The 15,128-nt window shown below is 33.9% G+C and overlaps 1 protein-coding gene across 23 annotated transcripts in view; it reads left to right on the forward strand.

The window, feature by feature from the left end:
* LOC130441884 (enolase-phosphatase E1) overlaps positions 1 to 15,128 on the forward strand; it is a 116,730-nt gene that overhangs the window by 51,157 nt on the left and 50,445 nt on the right. For 14 of the 23 annotated variants that reach the window (XM_056775712.1, XM_056775765.1, XM_056775729.1 and 11 more), the window contains 4 exons: positions 3,325 to 3,411; positions 8,983 to 9,057; positions 9,224 to 9,316; positions 13,178 to 13,308. In XM_056775712.1, the coding sequence (XP_056631690.1) occupies positions 3,325 to 3,411; positions 8,983 to 9,057; positions 9,224 to 9,316; positions 13,178 to 13,308 (386 nt within the window). The remainder of the gene's footprint in view (positions 1 to 3,324; positions 3,412 to 8,982; positions 9,058 to 9,223; positions 9,317 to 13,177; positions 13,309 to 15,128) is intronic. The other 9 variants (XM_056775776.1, XM_056775855.1, XM_056775809.1 and 6 more) reach the window with 3 other exon arrangements.

Consider the following 15,128-nt stretch of genomic DNA (forward strand, 5'->3'; position numbering starts at 1 on the left):
AGTCTCTTTGCCGCGTAACAGATTTTCGTTATTCTGTTTTCGCATTTCAGTACGTCGGAAAATGATCCCTCCCCTATTTTTTCGAGCACTTTATATTTAGACTGGAAATGGTTCATATCCTAAATTAAAATATAATAATTTGGTAACTTGACATTATACATTTCAAACCGCCAAACGTCGTCGCCCGAAATATTGGTTAAGCTCTTCTTTTTTAAGTAATCGTCTTGAACTTTGATCTATTGATCCATTGCGCATTCCTCGGACTGTTTACGACAGTCATACATTACTTCTGTTGGTGTTTTGAGCAGTTTGCACGTATACACCATAACCTTTCTCGATGGACAGCCTCGTACTCTCAGGGGAGGTTTTCTTCATTATACTTCCAGCGTCAGACAACAGGTGGCGGTCGGCAGGCGTCATGTGATTAAACTTCTGGGCTATAACCACTGTTTATGGATGAAATCTTCACCAATTGAGAGTCGTAGATGTTTTTGCATTGTCTCCCATAAAATGAACCACCTCTAGTATCTTCCTTTCAAAATCTGTATGGTAAATCATAGGGCACATCAGTAACTCACCTTATCTCTGAGTTACAATGAAATAGGAGGTTGCTGAAGACTTTTAAGCACATAGAACTTCTGATAGGCCGAGATCCTTCGAAAAACCAATCATGCGATTTGATTTCAAACTTTCAGCATCTTCAGGCAATTTACGAGTGTTTAAACCGCGCTCGTGGAAGTTCTAGGCACTCACTGATGACGTGGTCTGACATTTCAAAACCTGTATGTAAGACCATGGAGCACATCAGCAACTTTCCTTATCTCAGAGTCACAGTGGAATAGGAGGCGATTAAGGAACGTTAATCTTGGTAGAATAGGAGGTTGCTGATGACTTTTAAGCACATAAAACTTCTGATAGGCCGAGATCCTTCGAAAAACCAATCATGCGATTTGATTTCAAACTTTCAGCATCTTCAGGCAATTTACGAGTGTTTAAACCGCGCTCGTGGAAGTTCTAGACACTCACTGATGACGTGGTCTGACATTTCAAAACCTGTATGTAAGACCATGGAGCACATCAGCAACTTTCCTTATCTCAGAGTCACCGTGGAATAGGAGGCGGATAAGGAACGTTAATCTTGGTAGAATAGGAGGTTGCTGATGACTTTTAAGCACATAGAACTTCTGATAAGCCGAGATCCTTCGAAAAACCAATCATGCGATTTGGTTTCAAACTTTCAGCAACTTCAAGCAAGCTATGAGTATTTAAACCGCGCTCGTGGAAGTTCTAGACACTCACTGATGACGTGGTCTGACATTTCAAAACCTGTATGTAAGACCATGGAGCATATCTGCAACTTTCCTTATCTCAGAGTCACCGTGGAATAGGAGGCGGATAAGGAACGTTAATCTTGGTAGAATAGGAGGTTGCTGATGACTTTTAAGCACATAAAACTTCTGATAGGCTGAGATCCTTTGAAAAACCAATCATGCGATTTGATTTCAAACTTTCAGCATCTTCAGGCAATCTACGAGTGTTTAAACCGCGCTCGTGGAAGTTCTAGACACTCACTGATGACGTGGTCTGACATTTCAAAACCTTTATGTAAGACCATGGAGCATATCTGCAACTTTCCTTATCTCAGAGTCACCGTGGAATAGGAGGCGGATAAGGAACGTTAATCTTGGTAGAATAGGAGGTTGCTGATGACTTTTAAGCACATAAAACTTCTGATAGGCTGAGATCCTTTGAAAAACCAATCATGCGATTTGATTTCAAACTTTCAGCATCTTCAGGCAATCTACGAGTGTTTAAACCGCGCTCGTGGAAGTTCTAGACACTCACTGATGACGTGGTCTGACATTTCAAAACCTTTATGTAAGACCATGGAGCATATCTGCAACTTTCCTTATCTCAGAGTCACCGTGGAATAGGAGGCGGATAAGGAACGTTAATCTTGGTAGAATAGGAGGTTGCTGATGACTTTTAAGCACATAAAACTTCTGATAGGCTGAGATCCTTTGAAAAACCAATCATGCGATTTGATTTCAAACTTTCAGCATCTTCAGGCAATCTACGAGTGTTTAAACCGCGCTCGTGGAAGTTCTAGACACTCACTGATGACGTGGTCTGACATTTCAAAACCTGTATGTAAGACCATGGAGCATATCTGCAACTTTCCTTATCTCAGAGTCACCGTGGAATAGGAGGCGGATAAGGAACGTTAATCTTGGTAGAATAGGAGGTTGCTGATGACTTTTAAGCACATAAAACTTCTGATAGGCTGAGATCCTTTGAAAAACCAATCATGCGATTTGATTTCAAACTTTCAGCATCTTCAGGCAATCTACGAGTGTTTAAACCGCGCTCGTGGAAGTTCTAGACACTCACTGATGACGTGGTCTGACATTTCAAAACCTTTATGTAAGACCATGGAGCATATCTGCAACTTTCCTTATCTCAGAGTCACCGTGGAATAGGAGGCGGATAAGGAACGTTAATCTTGGTAGAATAGGAGGTTGCTGATGACTTTTAAGCACATAAAACTTCTGATAGGCTGAGATCCTTTGAAAAACCAATCATGCGATTTGATTTCAAACTTTCAGCATCTTCAGGCAATCTACGAGTGTTTAAACCGCGCTCGTGGAAGTTCTAGACACTCACTGATGACGTGGTCTGACATTTCAAAACCTGTATGTAAGACCATGGAGCACATCAGCAACTTTCCTTATCTCAGATTCACAGTAGAATAGGAGGACCATTAAGCACATAGAACTTCTGGTAGGTTGAGGTCTTTTAAAAAGCCAATCAATCGAATTGGTTTCAACTTTTTAGCATCTTCAGGCAAGCTATGAGTGTTTGAAACGCGCTCGTGGGAGTTCTAGGCACTTACGGATGAGGTGGTCTGCAGTTTCTCCTTCTTTCATGCATCAGCGGCACTCCGTGGTGCTCAAAAGTTCAGTCTCTAGTCGAATTTCCCGTCTAATTAAGTGGATCAGTTGTTGGGAAGAAGAAAGGCAAGGTACTTGGGTGGATTTATCGATGTCAATCTGACGAATAAGTTCGCTTCGTCGTTTCCCTTAATGTTTGAGTGACCGGGCACTCAAACCAACTGGATTTTGCAGCTATCACTCATCAGATATTGACTCCTTATTTCATTTTTGCTTTATGTATGACATTTAGTGGCTAGTTTTAGACATGAGATTTCGGAATTACTTTTTATTTATTTATAGCGTCCTCGTTAATATATTTATTCAATATTTAATATATTTGTAGTTGCTTCGATATTATTTGCGCATGTAAAATATTTTGCTTATTTTGTAGCGATCTAAATCAATGATTGACGTATTGCTTTCATCTAACAAAAAAAATATCGAGAATGTCTTTTCTGAAGTCTCTGTGAGGGCATTGGTAAGCATTTTCTATAATATTTCAAACCAAATATTTAAAATTTTGTATTTCTTTTTACTAAATTTTTAAGAACTAGAACAGAAACTTAAAATTAATGGGATACATTTTCGGAACTAACGATAGCTCTCACTTTATTATAACTACGAGGGAGGGTAAAAAATTTATGTATTTCGTATAGGGTTTTTCCAAAATTATCAGGATTAATTTTATTTAGAAACATTTATTTTCCATTAAACTTTCTTTTCACTTCGAAAAATTCTTTTTAACGTGTAAATTTAGTATTTACCAGGATGGTCCCACTTTTTCCAGAAATGTTCAATAAGTTCGATATCCTTTTTATAATAAGAATCGTAGAGCTCCTCAAAATAGCTATTACCTTCAAACATCACCTCTTCATTACTGGAAAATTTTTGACCAACAAGTCTGGGAACAGAAAATAATCCGAGGGGGTGTTAGTTAATTTATTTTGACATTGCAATAACGGTGACATTTTCTTCTTAGCAAAATGCACCTGTTTTTGCTTGATTTCTTCGTTCAAACGGTGAAATAAGTTCGCATAATACTCGCCATTGATAGTTTTTCCTTTTTTAATATAGTTAATAAAAAATTATGCCTCACGCGTCCCAAAAAACCAACGCTATGACCTTGCCTGGTGGTGAAACGACCTTTACCTTCTTTGGAGCCGGTTCTCCCATTTCAATCCACTGTTTTGATTATTTTTTGCTTCGGTTGTGAAGTGACGGACCCACGTTTCATCCATGGTTATGAAACGGCGCAAAAATTCTGCTAAACATTGTCAAACACTCGATAGAAACATTTTCACTTGGCTGTTTTTATTCCATTATGAGTAAACGCGGCACTTATCTCGCGCACAGCTTACCCATATCGAAATTTTCATTTAGTATCCGCATTTTTTGAAATGCCTACGATGTCTGCTAGTTCGCGCACTTCCAGTCGACGATCATCCAGTGGATTTTCTTCGACATTTCTGGAGTCGTCACCTCATTTGGTCGATGCAGGTCTTCGCAGGTCGTACCTCTTCGTTTAAACTCTACTAACCAATATTTTACTGTTAATAACGAAGGAGCAGTCTCACCCAGAGTAGAATCTAGTTCAGCTTTTATATTGGTTGGACTAAAGGCTTTCAAATAAAAGTTTTGTATCACATAACAATCACTGAACGTTTACTATTGATGGCTGCCAAACAAACACTAAACAACGTGGCGTCTTCAAATTTCTATAGATTGTGTACTTTCTAATACTGTGGTAGTTTTCAAGCAACTACCGCCACCTCTAGTACCGACCAAGTACTTCTGGGACCACCCTCGTAGTAAATAAATATCCAATTGATATTTTGATAAACAAGTAGATTAGTGATAATCAAAAAAAAATATGTAATGATAGGAAATAATATTTGAACATTTAATTTTATATGGTTTTATTTTTAATAACATGAATCGTTGAAATTTATACGAGGTATGTCTAAAATAAACACAACTAGACACATTTTTATTGTCTACAAACGTCTATTTTTAAAGTGCAAGTCCTTCATAAAGCTTCTTAATTCAAGCGAAAAAATTAGGAAAATTGAAATTATTTATTTCCAATCAAATTTGAAGAAAAAAAATATTAAAAACCTGATTTATTTAATTATCAAAACAACTCAAATAAACATACCTCGTATATGTATTTTTTATTTCAAAATTTGATTCAAATTCGTTTTTATAAGGTAATAGGAGTTGGATTCCACATAAATTTAAATATTTCCAAAAGTATTTCGTCGTAGTAATTTGATTTTCATTTATTTCAAAAAAATAAGAGTAATCATAAATGTAAAAAAAATTACTGCCCAATTGAATTTGAAATCTCATTGTACCATGTCAAGGAGTTTTAATTATTTATTAACGTAAATAAACATTTACAGAGATGTTTATAGTTTTCAATTTCTTTTAAAATTCATCTTTCAATTATTGTAGTTCGGTAATTTTATATCGAATACTCTCGTAGGTTCATCAGAAATCTCCAGAAAATATCTTTTAGCAAACATCAAGTTATTGGGGGAAATGTACAACCTTTTATGAATTAGTTAGAGATCTACTCTTTGCTCGTCTCGATCCATTTTGAAGCTTGCCAATAAGATCATGTCATGGCTTTAACGACAAATGACAGTTTATTTTAGTAAATTTGTCGTTGAACCATCTTATCTCACATCTTTAATATAAAAATTTTTTGAATCCTCCAGACTCAAGCAAAAATGCAAAAATGCAAACTGCTTAGCTAGCGAAAACTAACGATTTTTTTACAAAATTCGTATAAATACGAAATTAATGACCTTTGTTTTTTTAAAAGACAGTCTCTAGCGACAAATGACGGTTTATTTTAGTGAAAGACAGTCTCTAAAGACATGAATTAGTTTGTTCTTTAACCACCCTACCACTCACAGTTAATAAAAGACTTTTTTGACTCCTCTAGACTCAAGCAACAACGCAAACTGCTTAGCTAGCGACAACTAACGATTTTTTTTATAAAATTCGTATAAATACGAAATTAATGACCTTTGTTTTTTTAAGAGACAGGCTCTAGCGACAAATGACGGTTTATTTTAGTGAAAGACAGTCTCTAAAGACATGAATTAGTTTGTTCTTTAACCACCCCACCACTCACAGTTAATAAAAGATTTTTTTGACTCCTCTAGACTCAAGCAACAACGCAAACTGCTTAGCTAGCGACAACTAACGATTTTTTTTATAAAATTCGTATAAATACGAAATTAATGGCCTTTGTTTTTTTAAAAGACAGGCTCTAGCGACAAATGACGGTTTATTTTAGTGAAAGACAGTCTCTAAAGACATGAATTAGTTTGTTCTTTAACCACCCCACCACTCACAGTTAATAAAAGATTTTTTTGACTCCTCTAGACTCAAGCAACAACGCAAACTGCTTAGCTAGCGACAACTAACGATTTTTTTTACAAAATTCGTATAAATACGAAATTAATGACTTTCATTTTTGTAAAAGACAGGCTCTAGCGACAAATGACGGTTTATTTTAGTGAAAGACAGTCTCTAAAGACATTAATTAGTTTGTTCTTTAACCACCCTACCACTCACAGTTAATAAAAGATTCTTTTGAGTCCTCTAGACTCAAGCAACAATGCAAACTGCTTAGCTAGCGACAACTAACGATTTTTTTTACAAAATTCGTATAAATACGAAATTAATGACTTTCATTTTTGTAAAAGACAGTCTCTAGCGACAAATGACGGTTTATTTTAGTGAAAGACAGTCTCTAAAGACATTAATTAGTTTGTTCTTTAACCACCCTACCACTCACAGTTAATAAAAGATTTTTTTTGAGTCCTCTAGACTCAAGCAACAACGCAAACTGCTTAGCTAGCGAAAACTAACGATTTTTTTTACAAAATTCGTATAAATACGAAATTAATGACTTTCATTTTTGTAAAAGACAGTCTCTAGCGACAAATGACGGTTTATTTTAGTGAAAGACAGTCTCTAAAGACATGAATTAGTTTGTTCTTTAACCACCCTACCACTCACAGTTAATAAAAGATTTTTTTGAGTCCTCTAGACTCAAGCAACAATGCAAACTGCTTAGCTAGCGACAACTAACGATTTTTTTTACAAAATTCGTATAAATACGAAATTAATGACTTTCATTTTTGTAAAAGACAGTCTCTAGCGACAAATGACGGTTTATTTTAGTGAAAGACAGTCTCTAAAGACATGAATTAGTTTGTTCTTTAACCACCCTACCACTCACAGTTAATAAAAGATTTTTTTTGAGTCCTCTAGACTCAAGCAACAACGTAAACTGATTAGCTAGCGACAACTAACGATTTTTTTTACAAAATTCGTATAAATACGAAATTAATGACTTTCATTTTTGTAAAAGACAGTCTCTAGCGACAAATGACGGTTTATTTTAGTGAAAGACAGTCTCTAAAGACATGAATTAGTTTGTTCTTTAACCACCCTACCACTCACAGTTAATAAAAGATTTTTTTGACTCCTCTAGACTCAAGCAACAACGCAAACTGCTTAGCTAGCGACAACTAACAATTTTTTTTATAAAATTCGTATAAATACGAAATTAATGACCTTTGTTTTTTTAAAAGACAGGCTCTAGCGACAAATGACGGTTTATTTTAGTGAAAGACAGTCTCTAAAGACATGAATTAGTTTGTTCTTTAACCACCCTACCACTCACAGTTAATAAAAGATTTTTTTGACTCCTCTAGACTCAAGCAACAACGCAAACTGCTTAGCTAGCGACAACTAACGATTTTTTTTACAAAATTCGTATAAATACGAAATTAATGACTTTCATTTTTGTAAAAGACAGTCTCTAGCGACAAATGACGGTTTATTTTAGTGAAAGACAGTCTCTAAAGACATTAATTAGTTTGTTCTTTAACCACCCCACCACTCACAGTTAATAAAAGATTTTTTTGACTCCTCTAGACTCAAGCAACAACGCAAACTGCTTAGCTAGCGACAACTAACGATTTTTTTTACAAAATTCGTATAAATACGAAATTAATGACTTTCATTTTTGTAAAAGACAGTCTCTAGCGACAAATGACGGTTTATTTTAGTGAAAGACAGTCTCTAAAGACATTAATTAGTTTGTTGTTTAACCACCCTACCACTCACAGTTAATAAAAGATTTTTTTTGAGTCCTCTAGACTCAAGCAACAACGCAAACTGCTTAGCTAGCGAAAACTAACGATTTTTTTTACAAAATTCGTATAAATACGAAATTAATGACTTTCATTTTTGTAAAAGACAGTCTCTAGCGACAAATGACGGTTTATTTTAGTGAAAGACAGTCTCTAAAGGCATTAATTAGTTTGTTCTTTAACCACCCTACCACTCACAGTTAATAAAAGATTTTTTTTGAGTCCTCTAGACTCAAGCAACAACGCAAACTGCTTAGCTAGCGAAAACTAACGATTTTTTTTACAAAATTCGTATAAATACGAAATTAATGACTTTCATTTTTGTAAAAGACAGTCTCTAGCGACAAATGACGGTTTATTTTAGTGAAAGACAGTCTCTAAAGACATGAAATAGTTTGTTCTTTAACCACCCTACCACTCACAGTTAATAAAAGATTTTTTTGAGTCCTCTAGACTCAAGCAACAATGCAAACTGCTTAGCTAGCGACAACTAACGATTTTTTTTACAAAATTCGTATAAATACGAAATTAATGACTTTCATTTTTGTAAAAGACAGTTTTCTTAGAAAAATAATTGATTTCTAAGGATCTCGGGCTTAAACAAGTCAGTGTCTAGCTTGAGTCTATCCACTGAAAAAGTTCCAGTTTCTAAACAAGTCTGGGGCGTAACTAGGATCAGAATAGATATTTAAATAACATTAAGACATAGATTTCAAAGTTTGAGCTCCATTTTTTTTTGTTTTATTGTTAATGAATATACAAAGTTACCTTATAAAATTGAATTTAAGGGAAAAAATGTATTTTATTTTTATTAAAATTACTAACTATCGATTTGATTTTTTCGCATGTTATTTGCATGGCATTTCTAACAGAAAGAAAAGTTTAACATCGTGGAGAACAGAGATCCTTTGGGTATTGTAAAACCGTCTTTCAAAAACATGCTACCGGTATGTATGAGCAAAAAAAAATTTTTCTAGTAAAATTTTAGTAGAAAAATATAGAAAATTAGAGTAATGGTACTGTAGAAGGTTTTATAAGAAACGAGTTATTTAAATAAAAAACAGAATCAGCTGTAGATTGATTCGGAATTTATTAGCGTCTTTTCCATTTTAGAAATCCAGCTTTAGTAAATTCGATGCTCTCCAAAAGAAAAATGTACTACACATTAGATCATCGGATTCCTCCAAAGCTCAAGAAAAATTCAACGTAAGTATTAATTAATTAATTTTATTGTTATTAAAATAATTTGTAAAATAGTATATATAAAGTATTTGTATCAATTTGGGGAGCATTTTAATGCAATTTTTCGTATTTGGGGGTCGGCTACAATATTAAGACAAAAAAAACATGATAAAAAAGCCTAAAACCCCCCATAGATCGATTTAGCCCACCATTCTTCCTAAAGAAATCGAAAAAATATCTTTCAAAGCATAATAAAACTCCATCACCTTGTGTGGAACAGAAATATTTGATTATATGAGAAATAGAACGTTCAAGGACAAGGAAATTTGACAACAAAGCACCGCATTGGTATGGACGCGTTTCAAGGATACCAGAAACATGTTGCGAAGATCAATTCTGTTATGGGAGCATCCATCGACAACAACTACTCTGGGAAACAAATATTGGAATAGCTATGATCGTAGAGGCTGGAATGGGATGACCAGCTCTGGGAAACTCACATTAGATAGGCTATGAGAGTAGTAGACTGGAAGGGGAACCTCCAGAAAGAAGACGCAGATGAAAACCAGCTCTACGATAGGAAACTCACATTAGACAATCCAAGAGATTGAGGGACTGGAATGAGAGCCTTCAATAGAAGATTTAGAGGATGATTAACTCTGGGAAACTCACATTAGACAATCTAAGAGAGTAGGGACTGGAATGGAAGCCTTCAGAGAGAAGACGTAGAGGAAGACTAACTCTTAGGATGGGAAACATACATTTGACAAGCAAGAGAGTGAGGGACTGGAATGAGAGCCTCCAAAGAGAAGATTTAGAGGATGGCCAAGTCTGGGAAACATACATTAGATAGGCGATGAGACTGAGACTGAAATGGGAGACTTCAGAGAGAATATGTTGAGGAAGACCAGATCTAAGATGAGGAAAATACATTAGGCCAGCTAAGAAAGTGAAAAACTGGAATAACAGCCTCAATTGAGAAGATTTAGAAGATGACCAACTGCGAGAAACATACATTTGACAAGCCAAGAGAGTGAGGGACTGGAATGAGTGCCTCCAAAGAAGAGATTTAGAAGATGATCAAGCCTGGGAAATATACATTAGACAGGCTATGAGAGTAGGAAGGGGAATCTCCAGGGAGAAGACGCAGAGAATAACCAGCTCTAATATGTGAAACATAAGAGAATGAGGGAGCTTCCAATAAGGAAGTTTTGGAGAATGACCAACTCTGGGAAACATACATTAGATGGGCGATGAGACAATGAAAGAGGAGGAAAACGTCCAACTCGTAAGGAACAATGTAGGAGGAGAAATTTTCTGTTCTATGTAATATTTTTGGCTTAATTTCATCTCTTATTTCTTTTCTGCAGCTTTTTACGAAACTGTGTTACCTCATTTTTACTTTCTCTCTTTTATTTTTGTACTGATGTTGCTTGACATATTTTTTATGTTTTTCTTCATATTTTCTTATTGCTTTGTAAACATCAACTGTCAAATCGAAATTGTATGATGGGTTTGATTTTTCTATCAAGTTTGATTTTGGTATTTTGCATAACAAAATCATTTATAGACTTCAAAAAACGTTTTTGTTTGGAAATGAAATTAATTTTTCTCGATCGATGAACACCCTATATAATTTAGCTCGCATTTTAGTCCTCATATTGTCACATTTGGGAGATGCGTCATTGCGATTATGTCAATTATAAAAATTTTTATGTCAATTCGTAAATCATCGTCTTTATTTAAATAATTTCTGTTTATTGGTTATTCGTTGATGCTCTGCTCTGAGTCAGAAAAGTGATAGTCTAAAGTGGATTTTTATCAAATTTATATACCCACAAAGATAAACAGAGGATGTATCTTTTTCTTTTTGATTTGACCAAATCTAGTTAAGGGTGCGGTTTGGTTATCTCCAATTTTGGTGAAATGGAAGTGAGTTGATAAAAAATTTACGTTTACCATTACAAATTTTATTTTTTTATAATCTCTATAATTTATTAAAATAATATTCAATTATTATTTTATCAAGATTTCTCACTAAAAATTATTACTGCAATCGTTGTTTTGATGAAAAAACATTTTTTACAATATCTTTAATTTTAATTTTTACATATACGAGGCCTGGCTATTAAATAACGAGACTGGTTACGAAAAACGAACTTTCAATGCGTTTTTTCCATTGATCGAAGCAGTGCTGGAAGTCTTCTTTGGTGAGGACCTTCAGGAGCTCTACCGTTTTTTGCTTTGCCGCTTCAATCCACTCAAATCTGGTCCCTTTCAAAACAGATCTTTTTCTAACCTTTCAAGGAAATCTGAACAGACCCTTTGACCAAGAGCTTTTGATCAAGAATCAGATTTTTTGGCACCAACTTCGTCATGAGTAATTCCTCGTGTGAAATTTGTCTAACCGTTTCTTTATCGGCGTTTACAGCTTTGGCAATCATCCGGAGGCTCATTCGACGGTCTGCACGTCCAATTTGGTCATTGTTTCCAGAGTTAAAACAGTCACAGGGCGGTCTGGGCGCTGGTCATCTTCAGTGCTCTCTCGGCCCTCACAAATCGCTTACACCAATCGAAAACACGCGCACCAGATAGAGAATTGTCCCCATAGACCTCTTGCAAAAATTTACAGCACTCAGTCGGAGTTTTTTTTTCAATTTAACGAGACATTTGAGATTGATGCGTTCGTTTGAAACGTGTTTTCGAACGTGCCCGTCTAGGGCGCCCTCTAAGCACGCAGTCTCGTTATTTAATAGCCAGACCTGTCCCCCCATTTAAAGAAACAAATTTTATTATTGTACGAGAGTTGTTACTTGAATTATGGGATATGAATATGTGAAATTTGACGTTACCGTCATGAAGTTTTTCATTTTTTATTGTGAACGTACTCAGAACATGTTTACAAATACAGGAAACATTAATTTTGGTCAAAAAACGATTTTCGACATGGTTTAAATCAATAGCAGTGTACCGATAAGATCAATGGATTTTTCAAGACTAATCAAATAGCTAAATCCAACAAAAGTTGTTGGCGCACGAAGCATTTAGAAGCATATGTTTTGAAATAACTGGACATGTCACTAGAGCAACGTAGCAACGGTGAATTCTGAATGGTACACCAGAATTTGTTTACAAGAAGTTTTCGGAAAAATCAGGGAAATCAATCGTTGAAGACGAACACATTAGTTCAAACGTTTGTAAAGTCAAAACATCGAACTGATGGGTCATCCACCATCCAGTCCTGGTTTAGCACCCCATGATTTCTTCTTATTCCCGCAGATCAAAAATAAATTGAGAGATCAACGTTTTCTACACCTGAAGAATTCTTACCTCACATCTTGGTAGGACACTTTCTTAAGTAAATGTCAATTGAAAAATTGGATTTTCGAGTCAAATTTGGTTAATTTTTGGTCGGAATTTTCATGGATTTCACACAACTCCACCTGAGACATCTATAATTTGACACTTTTTTCAGTAAGCAGGTTCAGGCATCAGCGAAAACGTTATAGATGACGCCATCTATTGAATATCATTCGAGCTTGTGAACTTTCGAGTCAAATTAGAAGAGATAAAATATATTTTTACTTAAACAAATTTTTTTCGGGTGAAATTTCGTGGATTTTAAGTGAATTTTGTATTATTTTCCTATTCTACATAAACAAAAATCTGAAACACTTTTATCAGATTGTTAAGGTACTTTTATATTTAATAACATCAAAAATATTTCTGATCATCCCTCGTATAATACTTAAAAAATTCGATCGACTACAATTGTATTGAAAGCATTGGAGTTTCTAGTCTAGTTTTTATCAAGAATATTTTTTTTGTGACACGAAACAAAAACAATGAAAAAATTAAGTACATATCAACTATTTTATATTACAGGGTACCCAAATCGATACGACTAATTGCAAAGCTTGTTCGAAACAAGTTTTTCAAATGGAACAAATCAAAGCCGAAAAGGCGGTTTGGCACAAAAACTGTTTCAGGTGCACCGAATGTAGTAAACAATTAACGTAAGTGACCTATTTTTAGATATTTGCTATCGTCGAAAATAAAAAATTGAAATTTTTCGCCTGATTTACATGTTTGTATGTAAGTAGTTGGTTTTTACCGAGAAAACATTAACCGTGACATTGGAACGGCCGTAAAACGTTTAAAATTATGTTTTTTAAGTAAAATAAATTTTAAAATGTACATAGAGATAATTTTTTTCATTCTCATACTTTGTTATAGAAAGTTACACGGTTAAGTTGGAATATTGTTAAAATATGTTATTAAAAAAGCATTGGCGTAACAAGAAATAACATATGAAATTTAAAAAAGACAGTATCTAAATGCAAATAAAATTTTGTTTTTTAAAATGACAGTATCTAAATACAAATGACAGTTTGTTTAAAAAAAAAGTCTCTAATGACATATAACAGTTTGCTTCAAAAAAAAGGCAGCGTCTAACGACAAATAACAGATGGATTTTGAAAAAGACATTTTCTAAGGACAACTTACAGTTTGCTTTTAAAAATACAGTCTCTAAATACAAATGACAGCTTATTTATTAAAATGACAGTCTTTAAATAAAAATGACTGTTTGTTTTTACAAAAAGGCAGCCTCTAACGATAAATAACAGACGGATTTTGAAAAAGACATTTTCTAAGGACAACTTACAGTTTGCTTTTAAAAATACAGTCTCTAAATACAAATGACAGCTTATTTATTAAAATGACAGTCTTTAAATAAAAATGACTGTTTGTTTTTAAAAAAAGGCAGCCTCTAACGATAAATAACAGATGGATTTTGAAAAAGACATTTTCTAAGGACAACTTACAGTTTGCTTTTAAAAATACAGTCTCTAAATACAAATGACAGCTTATTTTTTAAAATGACAGTCTTTAAATAAAAATGACTGTTTGTTTTTACAAAAAGGCAGCCTCTAACGATAAATAACAGACGGATTTTGAAAAAGACATTTTCTAAGGACAACTTACAGTTTGCTTTTAAAAATACAGTCTCTAAATACAAATGACAGCTTATTTATTAAAATGACAGTCTTTAAATAAAAATGACTGTTTGTTTTTAAAAAAAGGCAGCCTCTAACGATAAATAACAGATGGATTTTGAAAAAGACATTTTCTAAGGACAACTTACAGTTTGCTTTTAAAAATACAGTCTCTAAATACAAATGACAGCTTATTTTTTAAAATGACAGTCTTTAAATAAAAATGACTGTTTGTTTTTAAAAAAAGGCAGCCTCTAACGATAAATAACAGATGGATTTTGAAAAAGACATTTTCTAAGGACAACTTACAGTTTGCTTTTAAAAATACAGTCTCTAAATACAAATGACAGCTTATTTATTAAAATGACAGTCTTTAAATAAAAATGACTGTTTGTTTTTAAAAAAAGGCAGCCTCTAACGATGAATAACAGATGGATTTTGAAAAAGACATTTTCTAAGGACAACTTACAGTTTGCTTTTAAAAATACAGTCTCTAAATACAAATGACAGCTTATTTATTAAAATGACAGTCTTTAAATAAAAATGACTGTTTGTTTTTAAAAAAAGGCAGCCTCTAACGATAAATAACAGATGGATTTTGAAAAAGACATTTTCTAAGGACAACTTACAGTTTGCTTTTAAAAATACAGTCTCTAAATACAAATGACAGCTTATTTATTAAAATGACAGTCTTTAAATAAAAATGACTGTTTGTTTTTAAAAAAAGGCAGCCTCTAACGATAAATAACAGATGGATTTTGAAAAAGACATTTTCTAAGGACAACTTACAGTTTGCTTTTAAAAATACAGTCTCTAAATACAAATGACAGCTTATTTAT

Source organism: Diorhabda sublineata, chromosome 1, assembly GCF_026230105.1.
Source record: "Diorhabda sublineata isolate icDioSubl1.1 chromosome 1, icDioSubl1.1, whole genome shotgun sequence".
NCBI lineage: Eukaryota > Metazoa > Arthropoda > Insecta > Coleoptera > Chrysomelidae > Diorhabda > Diorhabda sublineata.